General features: G+C 48.2%; 1 protein-coding gene across 1 annotated transcript in view; it reads right to left on the bottom strand.

Annotated features, from left to right (window-relative positions):
* The window catches only part of LOC129711793 (protein crumbs homolog 2-like), a 129,659-nt gene that overhangs the window by 18,546 nt on the left and 96,937 nt on the right, over window positions 1-14,176 (bottom strand). Inside the window, exons 7-8 of the mRNA XM_055659728.1 lie at window positions 7,432-8,370; window positions 4,575-5,134 (exon numbers count right to left, since the gene is read on the bottom strand). Coding sequence (XP_055515703.1) covers window positions 4,575-5,134; window positions 7,432-8,370 — 1,499 coding nt within the window. The remainder of the gene's footprint in view (window positions 1-4,574; window positions 5,135-7,431; window positions 8,371-14,176) is intronic.

Genomic DNA, 14,176 nt, shown 5'->3' on the forward strand with positions numbered 1-14,176 from the left:
CCCCCCAAACTGTGGCCACTTGCAGCATACAGGGGGACCACCCTCCCTCATTGTGGCCAGGTCCATCTCCCACCAGCCCGCTGGAACCTCAGGAATAGCACAGGCAGTCTACAGAGCTACTGCTTCCCCCTCTACCAACTTCCACAGGCCCACAGGCCAAGGCAATACCAGGACAGAGGATAGACACAAACATGCTGGAGTAACTCAGAGGGACAGGCAGCATCTCCAGAGAGAATGAATGGGTGATGATGTTTCATAGACCCTTCATCAGAAACATAGGGTTAGGTGCAGGAGGGGAGGGCCATTCGGCCCTTCGAGCCTGCACCGCCAGGAGATAGTGATCAGGCTGATCAAAGAGAACTCAGTATCCGTACCTGGGACAGAGAAATAGAGTGATCCCCTTAGCCACAAGGGCCACATCTAACTCCCTCTTAGAGGGATAGAGTTGAACTGGCCTCAACTACGGAGGCGGCAGAGAGTTCCAGAGATTGACCACTCTCTGTGTAAAAAAACTTCTCATCTCGCTTTTAAAGGATTTCCCCCTTATCCTTAAGCTGTGACCCCTTGTTCTGGACTTCCCCAACATCGGGAACAATCTTCCTGCATCTAGCCTGTCCAACCCCTTAAAAATGTTGTAAGTTTCTATAAGATGTTTCGGGTCGAGACCCTTCTTCAGGACCAGAGGGTCAGGGTGTGAGGGAGGGAGGGAATGAACAGAGAGCAAGAGAGAGGAGAGAGTGAGAGGGAGAAAGAGAGAGTGAGAATCAGAGTGTGGGACAGAGAAAGAGAGTGTGTGAAGGGGAAGAGAGGGAGTCAGGGTGTTAGAGAGGGAGAGAGTTGGTGTGAGGGAGGAAGGGAGGGGTTGGGCAGGATGTAAGTGGGGAGGAAATGTCCTGTGGAGGATGGGGGAGGGAGGGAGGGAGGTGCATGTGGTGGGAGAGAGGGAGGGTATTGGTGTGGGAAGGAGGAAGGGTGTGTAAGGGAGGGTGAGGGAGAGCAGTATGAGGGAGGGTGAGGGAGGATTCAGAGTATAACGGAGGCAAGAGGTCCTGTGTGGGAGGGAGGGAGGGAGGGAGGGGTTTGGTGAATGAAGGGGAGAGGGTTGGTGTGTGAGGGAGTGTGTCAGAGGGAGGGGTCACTGTGTGAGTGAGGTGAGGGGGTCGGGGTGTTGAGGGGGAGGGGGGGTCAATGTGTAACGGGGGGGTGCGCAACGGGGGTTCTGTGTGTGTTTGAGGGTGGAAGGGGGGGTCAGTATATGAGTGAGGGGAGGGGTTGTGCATCTGAGGGGGGGAGGGGGTAGGGATGTGTGAGGCTGGGAGAGGTCGGTGTGTGAGTGAGGAGAGGGGTTGTGTGTGTGTGTGTGTGAGAGGGAGAGAGCAGGCGGGTCCAGCATTGATAATCACCATGCAGACACCTGTAGCAGGCTGGAAATTACACAATCTGCAATTTCTGCTGAACACATCCAGCTTAGGCCTTAACAATTAATAACGTCGATTATCTTTCTGCAATCACATGAGCAACTATAACTCCGAAAGATTTAACTGGCTCAGGGGATAAAGAAAACCTGTGAAAAGCTTAACATTTCTTGGTTTCTGGAACACATCAAAGGCACGACATTCGGCACAGCTTCCTACGCTCTGCACTCAACAGCCGCTAATTGTTGCTCGATTCACAAGTAGTCTGGAGAAATTGGGCCAATTTTCACCCAATTTGAGAGCAGATTGGAAATAAGACAGCACATGGAAAAATCTCTTCAAAACATATCAGCTGTTTGACTTCAGTTTTTCATATAAATGTCCTTGCGTTTTGTCGAGTCTGTTATCATGTCTTCATTTTTTAGTTTTAAATATGCAGCGTGGAAACAGGCAATTTGGCTCACTGTGTCTGCGCCGGCCAGTGGTCAGTCAGCCAGTACGCTAGCACTATCCTACACACACTTGAGGTAATTTACAATTGTAGCAAGCCAATTAACCTGTATGTCTTTAGAGTGCGGAGCTCCTGGAGACAACCCACGCGGTCATAGGGAGAACGTTCAAACTCCGTAAAGACAGCGCCCGTACTCAGGATTGAACCCGTGTCTCTGGTGCTGTAAGGCAGCTGCTCTACCACTGTGCCACCACCGCTCTTGGGAATGATCCCAAGAGTCTGAGTCCCTTTCTCCTTATTTCTCAGTGTTTCTGCAACTCATTCTCTCTCACACACGAACCTACCAACAACGTTGCCTATTTGCCTTCGCTCGATAGATGCTGCCGCACCCGCTGAGTTTCTCCAGCATTTTTGTCTACCCTCTCTTGATTATTTTTGCCCCAATGTGTAATTTACTGGGGTCAATTAAGCTGCCAGCATGTCTTTGGATCTGTGAGGGGTCCGGAGCATCTGGGATAACATGAAAATCGCCCACCCAGTGCAATAATTGGCATGCTAATCTGTTGCTATTTACATAATAGAGTGAAGAATGCCATCCCTTTTGTGTGGACTAAAATATGCTGAGACGCATATATTGCTATTGTCTATGGAAGATCTTCAACCTTCCACCACTTAAGCTCTTTAAGGGTCTGACCGCCTAATTTGATGAACAAATTATATATTTAAAATTCAGTCATCATTTTGTAATATTAAAACCAACAAATTTTGAAAATCTGCTTTTGAACTTTTTAAAGGTGCCAGTACACCTGACAGTACTAATGGATAGATATTATTTAAAATATATGAACTGATCGGACTTTACTGGACCTCATCTTGCGCTAAATGTTATTCATGTTATTCCCTTTATCATGTACCTGTACACTTTATCGCCAAAACAGATCCACAGAAGACGCCATCACCGTAGCTCTCCACTCTGTGCTGAGCCATCTGGAGCAGGGGCAGAGCTACGTCCGGATGCTCTTTGTGGATTTTAGTTCAGCCTTTAATACAATCATCCCGGACATCCTCATTGGTAAACTGGTCACTCTCGGCCTCCCCACTGTCACATGTGCCTGGATTAAGGATTTCCTCACAAACCGGCCCCAGACTGTGAGACTCGGCCCCCACCTCTCCTCCACTCGCAGGTTGAGTACCGGTTCCCCACAGGGCTGTGTGCTAAGCCCCCTCTTATACTGTCTCTACACCTACGACTGTAGTCCGGCCCACAAAATGCGCATCGTCAAATTTGCTGACGACACACTGTGGTCGGACTTATTTCAAAGGGAGACGAGGCAGCCTACAGAGAGGAAGTCCTGAAGTTGACAACCTGGTGCTCAGAAAACAATCTGGCTCTGAACACCTGAAAAAAAAGAGCTCATTGTCGACTTCAGGAGGCACAGCACCGACTTAGTCCCCCTACACATTAACGGCGAGTGTGTGGAGAGGGTCAACACCTTCCGGTTTCTCGGCGTCCATATCGCGGCTGACATCTCCTGGACGGACAACACGACGGCGGTCATCAAGAAGGCTCAGCAGCGGCTGCACTTCCTGAGGGTCCTCAGGAAGCACAACCTGGACTCTAACCTGCTGCTGACCTTCTACCGCTCGTCCATCGAGAGCCTGCTGACATACTGCATTACAGCATGGTATGGCAGCTGCACCATGGCAGACAGGGAGAGGCTTCAGAGGGTAAACAGGACAGCGCAGAGGATCATTGGTTGCCCTCTCCCCTCCCTGATGGACATCTACACCTCCCGCTGCCTTAGCAGGGCAAAGAAGATCACCAAAGACAGCTCCCATCCTGCGTTTGGACTGTTCGACCTGCTGCCCTCTGGAAGGCGCTATAGGTGCATCAAATCCAGGACAAACAGACTCAGGAATAGCTGCTTCCCGAGAATTATATCTACCATAAATTCAAATCCACACATGCAGTGACTACACCGCCCAACACGGACTTCCATCTGTATATATGTATATATGTATGTAGCGCCGTAGAATTTGTGCACCTATTCCCCCCCCCCCATCTCACTTCTGTTTTGTTTTTCTGTTTCTTGTTTTTTTGTGTAAAATTGTATGTATGCACTGAGTACGAGCAGCTTTCAGTTTCACTGTACATGTATAGTGACAATAAATGGCATATCATATCACTGCGAATGGCTCGATTGTAATCATGGCTTGTCTTTCCGTTGACTGGCTAGCAGGCAAATAAAGCTTTTCACTGTTCCTCAGTACACGTGACAATAAACGAAGCTAACTACAGCATTATTCCATTTATGTGTAGGAAAGAACTGGTTTAAATCAAAGGTGGACACAAAATGCTGCTGTAACTCAGCGGAGCAGGCAGCGTCTCTGGGGAGAAGGAATGGGTGACGTTTCAGGCTGAAGAAGGGTCTCGACCCAAAATGTCACCCATTCCTTCTCTGCAGAGATGCTCCCTGTCCCGCTGAATTACTCCAGCATTTTGTGTCTATTATTCCTCTTATCATGTGTACACCTGAATACTGTGGACGGCTCGATTGTAATCATGTATTGACTTTCTGCTGACTGGCTAACACGCAACAAAAGGTTCTCACTGTACCTCGGTACACGTGACACTAACTAAACTCAACTAATGCCATCGGTGCCAGTGAGAGTCATGGCCTGGGATTGAACAACAAGAGTGCTTTTACCTTGCAGGAATCATCACTGATACAATTATTCAGCACGTTCACAAGTGTTTTATTGGTGTAAGCTCCCGGCCACGTGGTATGGTTCTTGATTTTCATCGGGAAAAACTCCAGTAGATTATCGTTGATTCTAACGTCCTGCAGGCAGCCTTTGAAAGGTCCTCCCCAGAGCGCAGAATCCTCCTCCGTATAATGACCAAAGTGGATAGTATCGAGCGGGTGAATGGCCACACGGGGCAACAGGCCCTCCAACATAACGACTTTGGATTCCTTCACCGTCAGCCAGCCGTCATTCAGGTGGATTTCCACAAGGCGTCTCGTGCCGTCGACCAGGTGTATGGTGGAGGCCAGCTTGGTGCCTTGGGCTTTGAAGGAGATGTCACCGTTCTTCAGGTACACGGAGAGGTAGGGTGCCGTGGCATTACGGAGCTGCAAGATCAGGCCGCTCGGTTTCCGTGTACGGATATAAAACGAAATAACAAATTTGGAGCCTGGATTATTCGTGATGACGAAAGATGCGGAGCTGCTGGAGTTGTTGTGGCTGAAGGTCACCGGCTTGTATTCTGCAGAGAGGGAAAGAAGAGGAGGTGGTAGAACAGTTCAGAACATAGTGCGATCCCTGGTACAGTGTGTCTAGACAGTGTGTGTGTCCCAGACAATGTGTGTCCCAGACAGTGTGTGTCCAGACAGTGTGTGTCCCAGACGTATGTCCCAGAGAGTGTATGTCTAGACAGTGTGTGTCTAGACAGTGTGTGTCCCAGACAGACAGTGTGTGTCCCAGACAGTGTGTGTCTAGACAGTGTGTGTCTAGACAGTGTGTGTCCCAGACAGTGTGTGTCCCAGACAGTGTGTGTCTAGACAGTGTGTGTCTAGACAGTGTTTGCATGTTCTCCATGTGACCAAGTAGATTTCTTCCCGGGTGCTCCATTTTCCTCCCAAATTCTAAATGGTCAGTGGGTCAATCAGCCGCTGTGGGTGGGTGGGTGGTTACAGTCAACATGGACTCAGTGGGTGAAAGGGTCTGTTTCATTGCTGTTTCTCTGTGACCCCATGACTCGTATTTAATCAACTGAATTTCAATCCTTCATTTTCAAGGGCAGCTGGATTTGAACCATCATCTCTTGCTTAATGAACCAAGTCTCAGGATACCAGCGTGGTGAGATGTAAGCCCCTGTCTGGCCATGTGGGGACTAGGGTGAGGTTGTAAGAGGAGTCAGTGCTGTAGCAGCAACTGTAGCAGGTCATTTCTACCCCAGTCAGAACCTGTCTCCCAGGGTGGAAATGTCCAACACTAGAGGGCGCAGCAATAAGGGGAGAGGAGGGAACATTAATGGAGATGTTCGGGGCAATTGAGAGGGGTGGGAGCTTGGAACGCTTGTACAGTGGTGGTAGTGGAGGCAGATATGATAGTAGCATTTAAGAAGCTTTTAGATAGGCACATGAAGTGCAGGGGGAACAGAGGGATATGGATCATGTACAGGGATCAGTTTAATGTCACCATGCTTGGCACGAACATCATTGTGGGCCGAAGGGCCATTCCTGTGCTGTACTGTTCTACATAACTCAGGCCTGCAATTCCAGGAGAGATCTAACCCTCCCTCCTAACCCCATTCTCCTGCCTTCTACCCAGAACCCCTGACACCTGTACTATTCAAGTATCTATCTATCAATCTATCGCTGCCTTGATGGGCTGCACAACCTTCTATGGCAATTAATTCCACAGATTCACCACCCTTTGACTAAAGGAATTTCTCCTCATCTCCTTCCAAAGGGAACGTTCTTTCATTCTGAGGCTGTGTCCACTGATCCTAGACTCTCCTGCTTAGTGGAAATCTCCTCTCCACAGCCACTCTATCCAGGCCTTTCACTATTGGGTAAGTTTCAATGAGGTTCCCCCCGCCCCCCTTCCCCCATCCTTCTAAACTCCACTATCTACAATAGCACCCATTTTAGTGTCATCTGCAAACGTACTAATCATATATACATTATCACCCAAATCATTGATACAAACTACAAACAGCAATGGGCCCAGCACCGATCAAGAGCAGCCTCTAATGAGGAACCTTATCAAAGGCCTAAGATAGACATAAAGAGCTGGAGTAACTCAGCGGGACAGGGAGCATCTCTGGAGAGGAGGTATGGGTTCTTCAGTCTGAAGAAGTGTCTCGACCCGAAACGACACCCATTCATTCCTTCTCTCCAGAGATGCTGCCTGTCCTGCTGAGTTACTCCAGCTTTTTGTGTCTATCTTCGGTTTAAACCAGCATCTGCAGTTCTTCCCTGTACTTATCAAAGGCCTTGCTGAAAGCCATACAGACGACATCTACGACTCTGCCCTCGTCAACCTTTATGGATGCGCTTCACGTTGTCACTGAATGAGCTTGTATGCTTGGCCACAGCGAGCAGCACCGGAAATTGGAGGAACAGCACCTCATATTCCGTTTGGGGAGTCTACACCCCCGGGGCATGAACATCGAATTCTCCCAATTCTGTTAGTCCTTGCTGTCTCCTCCCCTTCCTCAGCTCCCCTGCTGTCTCCTCCCACCCTCCAGCCTTCTGGCTACTCCTCCTTTTCCCTTTCTTGTCCCGACCCACCCCTACCCCCCGATCAGTCTGAAGAAGGGTTTCGGCCCGAAACGTTGCCTATTTCCTTCGCTCCATAGATGCTGCTGCACCCGCTGAGTTTCTCCAGCTTTTCTGTGTGAGCTTGTATGCTTTGTGTGTGTTTTTTACCATGGAGTCTGTAGGGTTCAGACAAGGACTTGCCGACCTCATCCCAACCCTGACAGACAGAGCCCTTAAGTGTCATCCGTTGCCTCTTCCAAAGAGCGCACCAGAGCAAACGCTGCAATCTGCTGACCTTGGGTGCAAGTTGGACCCACGTACGGTCGGAAACATTCACAGATGTAGCTTGTCCACAGGTCCACGCACTTCCCGTTGCCGTGACAGGGGTCCTGCTCGCACCAGTCCGTCTTCTCACAGCCCAGCTTGAAATTCCACGCCAGATTGTCGGAGATGGTCTGTGGCAGTATGGGCTCGTTATCGATTTCCAAATCCCGCATGCAGCCGGTGAAGTTCTCCTGAGCTGAAAAGTACGTTCCGTATTCGCCGCCGATGTGCGTCGTCTGGAAGGTGTTGAGCGGGGGGAGAGTGGCCGATGTGATGGGCTTCGAGTCCGAGCAAGTCTGGTTTGGACAAGCTGGATGTGTCAACATCACCAGCAGGTTCTTGCCCAGGATCACCCTCAGTTCGTGCCAGGCCCCGTCATTGACCGACTGGCTGAAGGAGATGCCCAGAATCTGCTCGCTTATGGTGGCCATAGACATCAGCTTGCCGCTGAAGATCTGGACGCGGATGTACTCGTCCAGCAGGTTGCCCCGGTATATCAGCAGCGAGTGCGGCAGGGTGGTCCGAAAGCTCACGCTGATACTGATCGAGTCGTCGGCCGTACGTCTGCTGGTCCCGTTCCCAGCCTCGGCCCCCTGCACGACCACAAAGCCGTCGGACAGGGAGAAGGTGGTGGAGGTTGAGCAGGAAGCGTCGTAGAAGCCGGGAGGGCAGCTGCAGAGGTGGGTGTGGATCTCTTGCAGCAGGAGGGGCACACACGTGGCCCCGTTGTGGCAATTGTGCTCCAGGCAGCCGGTCAGTTCGACCGAGCAGCTCTTCCCCCCCCACACCACTCCCTCCTCGTCCCTGGGGGGACAGTGGCAGGTGAAGTCCGCCACACCATCTTCACAGACACCCCCGTTTTCACACGGATCCCCCTCGCATTCATTGATGTTGGCCTGGCACGTCACCCCTGTGGAAAGAGGAAAAGCAGCCTGTTTTGTACCATAGGAAATACAATGTATTTTCATAAGTTCATGATAAGTCACAGGAGCAGAATTAGACCATTGAGTCTCCTCCGATCGATCTAACCTTCTCTCTCAACTCCACTCTCCTGCCTTCTCCCCACAATCCTTAATACCCTTAATAATCAATCACTAATGATTTAAATGAGTAACTCCTGTGTGCTGAAGCAAAGCAAGAATTTCATTGCCCTATCAGGGACACATGACAATAAACTGACTTGTCACTTGACACTTGAAAATCCATCTCTGCCTTTTGTTCGGTTCTAAATAGAGACTAATTTGTAGGGTCTCGACACCTATCCATGTTCTCCGGAGATGTTGCCTGAGCTGCTGCGTTACTCCAGCACTTTATGTCCTTTTGTGTATTAACCAGCATCCTAGTTCCTGGTCTCTACCTTTTGGACTGCCCTACTGCCGAATCTCCTCAATATACGAAGGTTCTTGAGCCAAAACATCACCCGTCCAGAGATACTGCCTGACCTGCTGAGCTACTCCAGCATTTCGAGTCCTTTTGTCTATTCTTTTGCACAATGCACAATACGAAGGGATGGATAACTAGCGACATGTTTGTGCATTACACTGGTGGGCATCACCATTCTTTGATCAAGCATTCAATTCCAACAGGTCCTGGTCGAACAGAATACTTTTCACATAAAACTGAGAATGCTGGATATACTCAGCAGGTCAGACTGCATCTGTAGAGAAATAAATAATGTTTAACTTTCCAGGGATTTAACAATAAAACGGAAGATGCCGGAAATGCCGTGCAGGTCAGGCAGCATCTGTGAGTATTATTTATGCAGGATAAACCAATCCAAGGTATGAAGAAATGTTTCATTGGCATTGTGTCACAGAAAGTTGTTTATATGAAGAGAAAACTAAACTGTAGTATTGAAACAAGGACCTGGAGATGATGGTCTATCAGGGACGTGCGGTCAGGGGAGGCAGAGCCTCACCTGTCAAACTCCCAATGAAATTAGCTGTTAAGAAAAGTAAAGAAAAATAATAATAAAATAAAGATAAAGATTTTTCCACTGATCTGTGTTATAAATGTCATTTCTATATGAATCTAATAATCTTTTATAGTCAAAGTCGCCAAATTTGCACAGCTCCGCTGCAAATACAGGGAGAGATGAGAGGTGAGGCAGTGACAAGCTGAGCCTCCTCTCTGATTGCGCAACCTCTCAGGAACTGGATGGAGCGCGGGCAATAAGCGTGTGCCTGTTACTATCTCTATGTATGTCACCAATGTAATGTTTGTAAACCCCTTCATTACATGTCCTCGCCGTCCATAGTGCAGGTGGCTTATTTCACGCATAAATATATTAAATTTAGGCTCGCTGGTCTCGTCGTAAAACTGCAATGACAATGCACCAGGGGAGGCAGCGATCACATCTGCCTCACTGAGGGGGCGTGTCTTGAGCCCAGTGGAGGGAGAGCGAGCGTCAATAACGTAGGCTCAGCCCACGTAATTGACGCTACCTCGCTCTCCCTCCACGTTAGCGAGCTTCAGCAGCAGCGGCGCATCATTGGATTCCACTGCTGGCGGCGCTGACTGGTAGGTTGATTGGGAGGCTCTGGGCCGCTGAGAGCTCCCAATTGGGCCCCGCGCCTAAGGGGGCCTCGCGCTGTAGTAATGTACTCTCGGCTCGGGTAGATCTACCCCGGGTGGAGGGGGGATAGAGGGGTGGATGGAGAGTAGAGGGGTGGAGGAGGAAGCAAGGGGTAGACGGGGAGGGGGGTGTCAGGGGGAATGGAGAAGGGGGAGAGGGGAAGGTGGGTCGTTCCCTCACAGTCCCGGGGAAACGCTCCCGCCCCTCCAGTCGCCGTGCTTCACGCACACAGCCCCGGCTCCACCTCTCTCTCTCCCCGGGGAGACTCGGTGATTAATACAGGGAGGGCTGGGCCACTGATACTAGCCAGTGCCTCCCAAGCCATTGACCTCACCGCACATTACGGTGGTTTATAGAACACGACACAACGTGCTGGGATAATTCAGCAGGTCAGGCAGCATCTCTGGAGAAAATGGATGTGATATTTCTATACCTTTTATCTCTGTCTTATCCTCTCTCTCCCACACACCCTCTCTTGCTCTTTTTTTGCTCTTCTCTCATTCCCTTTTCACACTCTCACTCTCTCTCTCTCTCACTCATTTTTCACATTATATTTTTCTTTGTATTTTTCTCTCTCTTCCTCCCTCTCTCAATCTTTCTCTTTTCTCTCTCTCTCTCTATACTTTTTTTTCCCCTCCATCTTCCTCCCGCTCTCTGTCCCTTTTTTCTCTCCCTCTACCTTTTCCTCTCTTGCCCATTTTCCCTCCCTTCTTCTCTGTCTTTTTCTTTTCTCTCTCTCTCTCTCGACCGTTTCTTATGCCGTTATCTCTCCCCTGCTCTCCCTCCCTCCCCCTCACTCACCCTCCCAAGTTTTTTTCCCTCCCTCTCTCGTGTTGTCTGTCTGTTTTTCTCTTCCTCCCTCCCCTTTCGTTTAAGACTTAGAATTCTCCAGCCTTGACCAAAGTGTTTAGCTACCAACGCCACCACCTCCTCTTGTAATTAAGCATCACTATTTTTGTGCAATAGTGCTCCTTTGAAACACTTGTGACAGCTTTGTTGCATTAAAGAGACAAAATAAATGGAGGTTATTGCAGTGAACAGCATTCCATCATGAAAACTCTTCATAAAAGCTCTAACTTTAAAACAGAACCAAACAGTACTTTGCGAAAAATCCGACAGCTCTCTAACAGGTGAATTTAAATTTAAAAAATGTATTACTCTTGACTTTGTGAATCAGGTTATTTTTGGAAGGGTTAGGAAAATATAGCACAATGTTATAAGTTTTAAAAAAATTGGTAACTAACCGGCTCAAACTTTGAGTGGAACACTGATCTGACTGTAAAGATAGATCATATGGATCAGATTTGAAATGAACAACAACCTAACACAAGATACTGTCTCGGGCATGTCCTTCCCTGAATGCACTAAACTTGTTAGGGATTATTCAGAGGTTATACAATCATGTGGAACTAGCAGCCATTAATTTAAAACAAGAACCATTCTTCAGAATACCTGTTGCAAACAGGCAGCACTGACGAATAAAGACTTTTATATCGACCAGCTCCAAGCTCCAAGCGGTTCAGTTTAAAAGGTTGCCACAAGCTAAGCCCCTGTTTTACAAATAGGCAGTCTTATGTATAAAGATAATAATGTAGACGTCGGTACCTGTATTGAGAAGCATTGCCCAGAAGAACACTTGAGAGAGGAAAGACTTCATGGTAGCTTTGCGTCCGGCCTGTGTGTTTGTGTCCGACCACAACAAACACTGAGTGTGCTTTTCTGATGCCAGTCAGGCAAAAGCGATTAGTAATTAAACCAGCCAATATGAAGAGGGCTGCACTTTAATATACTGTAAGTTGGACTTGCTGGTAATCCTCCTCCTCCTCCTCCTCCTCCTGCTCTTTATCCTCTCCCAGCTGCCTCCTGTCAACGGTGACACGGAGAATGCTTGTCTCTTCGTCCTTACACTTTACATTGCAACAGAGACCTGTGATGACCCACACTTCCCTCAGCTCGTCATTCTTTCTGGACTTGTGAGGGATTTAGAAGAGAACTGTAAATTGGTAGAGTCGTCTAACTTTAAGGATGTCCCTTTTTTTTTTCAGCGTGCAATTCGAACTGCTCTAAGACAACATGCACAGTGTTACTGGTTGGGCTTGCTTGAGTTATCTCTCTAATCTCTGTTGTCTCTGTGAGAGTTGTTAGACTCCCTTGGAAACAAACACGAGGATGTGTGTGCGTGTGCATGTGTGTAAGTGTGTGTGTGCATGTGTGTGTGTGTGTGTGTGTGTGTGTGTGTGTGTGTGTGTGTGTGTGTGTGTGTGTGTGTGTGTGTGTGTGTGTGTGTGTGTGTGTGTGTGTGTGTGTGTGTGTGCGTGTGTGTGTGTGTGCTGAACTGCAGCTGACTGTTTTAACCTGACGTTTTCCACAGAACGCTCATCATGCCTTACTTGCTTTGTGTCTGCTCACTTCATTGGCAGCGCGGCCCGTTATGCAGACCAGCCCCACGCAAGAGCAGTCAGTACATCCTCAGCTAAGCATTCACTCCCTCTGCAACTTTTAATTGTGCTGTGATGTCCGATCCCCCTCCCCCCCCCTCCCCTGCTACAGACAATGAACACAAAGATGTTACGCAGTTCATGGCAACACATGAGAGGCCCTCTTTCCGATGAGCCAAATTACTTCTTTGCAAATTTCAAAAAGTCATAGAAAAAAAGTCATCAGGTTCATCTATGTTTCTATGTTTCTAAAACTGGTTCATAAATTCATAGGTTCTAGGAGCAGATCAGCCATTCAGCCCATTGTCACTCCGCCCTTCAATCATGGCTGATCTATCTTTCCCTCAACCCCATTCTCCTGCCTTCTCCACATAACTCTTACTAATCAAGAATCTGTCAATCTCCGCCTTAAAAAATATATATTGACTTGGCCTCCACAGCCATCTGTGGCCATGAATTCTTGGTGTCGTAGAACATAGAAATATAGGATGTCGCATGGCACAGGACCATGTCCATGCCGAACATGATGCTAAATTAAATTAATCTCCTCTGTCTGCACGGGATCCACATTGCTCTAATTTGCTGCATATCCACTGAACAGGAGAAAATCTGTTCTCACCCTATCCCGCTTCACTTGAACACTGAACACGTGCTGGCCAGTAATTGTCATGTAACTCCAGCATTTTGTGCCTTTCTTTGGTAAATCAGCATCTGCAGTTGCTTGTTTAGTTTAGAGATACAGCGTGGAAACAGGTCCTTCGGCCCACTGGGTCCCCGCACACTAATGCTATCCTACACACACTAGGGAGTACAGTGACACCAAGCCAATTAACATGTATGTCTTTGGGAGGTGGGAGGAAACGGAGGTCTCGGAGAAAAACAATGCAGGTCACGGGGAGAACCTACAAACTCCATACAGATAGCACCCGTAGTCAGGATCGAACCCAGGTCTCTGGTGCTGGAAGACAGCAGCTCTACCGCTGCGCCACTGTGCCACCCATGAGCACATGTATGCATCATGATATTATTATTATTATATTATATATTTTATTACATGCTATTGCATGAAATATTGAATCTGTACATCAAATCAGTTGGAGTTTATGGTTGATATGGTCTTACAGCATAAAACACTTGGGGGTTTCTGGACCTGATAAGGTTCGGTATTCGATAATAGGTAAGAAAATTGGTTTATATTCCAGAATTGATTGCGTGCAAGGTCTCTCATACACTCATAAAGAAACTCCCATATGCTCATTACTGGGCAGAAAATGTTAAGTGTTTGTGTGAAGTAAGATATAGCAGCAAATTAGAGGAATACAGATCATGTACAGACAGTGCAGATCAGTTTCACCTGGCATCATGTTGGGCATAGACATTGTGGGCCGAAGGGCCTGTTCCTGTGCTGTACGTTTGCACGTTCTATGTTCTAACCCCAGAAAACTGGCCTTGTGTTGGTGATAAATTTGAAATCGCCCGTGCTATATTTTTTCCCATAGCACAATAGCTTCCACACAGTATGTAACATCATGGCCTTGCTAGGATTACATTTCCCCAGTATCTTTCATGACAGGTTCGGCAACTTCTTCAGGGATAGGCACCGATGTCAGTTCATAAGTGATAGGAGCAGAATTAGGCCATTTGACCCATCAAGTCTACTCCGCCATTCAATCATGGCTGATCTATCTCTCCCTCCTAACCCC

Source organism: Leucoraja erinacea, chromosome 31 (assembly GCF_028641065.1).
Source record: "Leucoraja erinacea ecotype New England chromosome 31, Leri_hhj_1, whole genome shotgun sequence".
NCBI classification, from domain to species: domain Eukaryota; kingdom Metazoa; phylum Chordata; class Chondrichthyes; order Rajiformes; family Rajidae; genus Leucoraja; species Leucoraja erinaceus.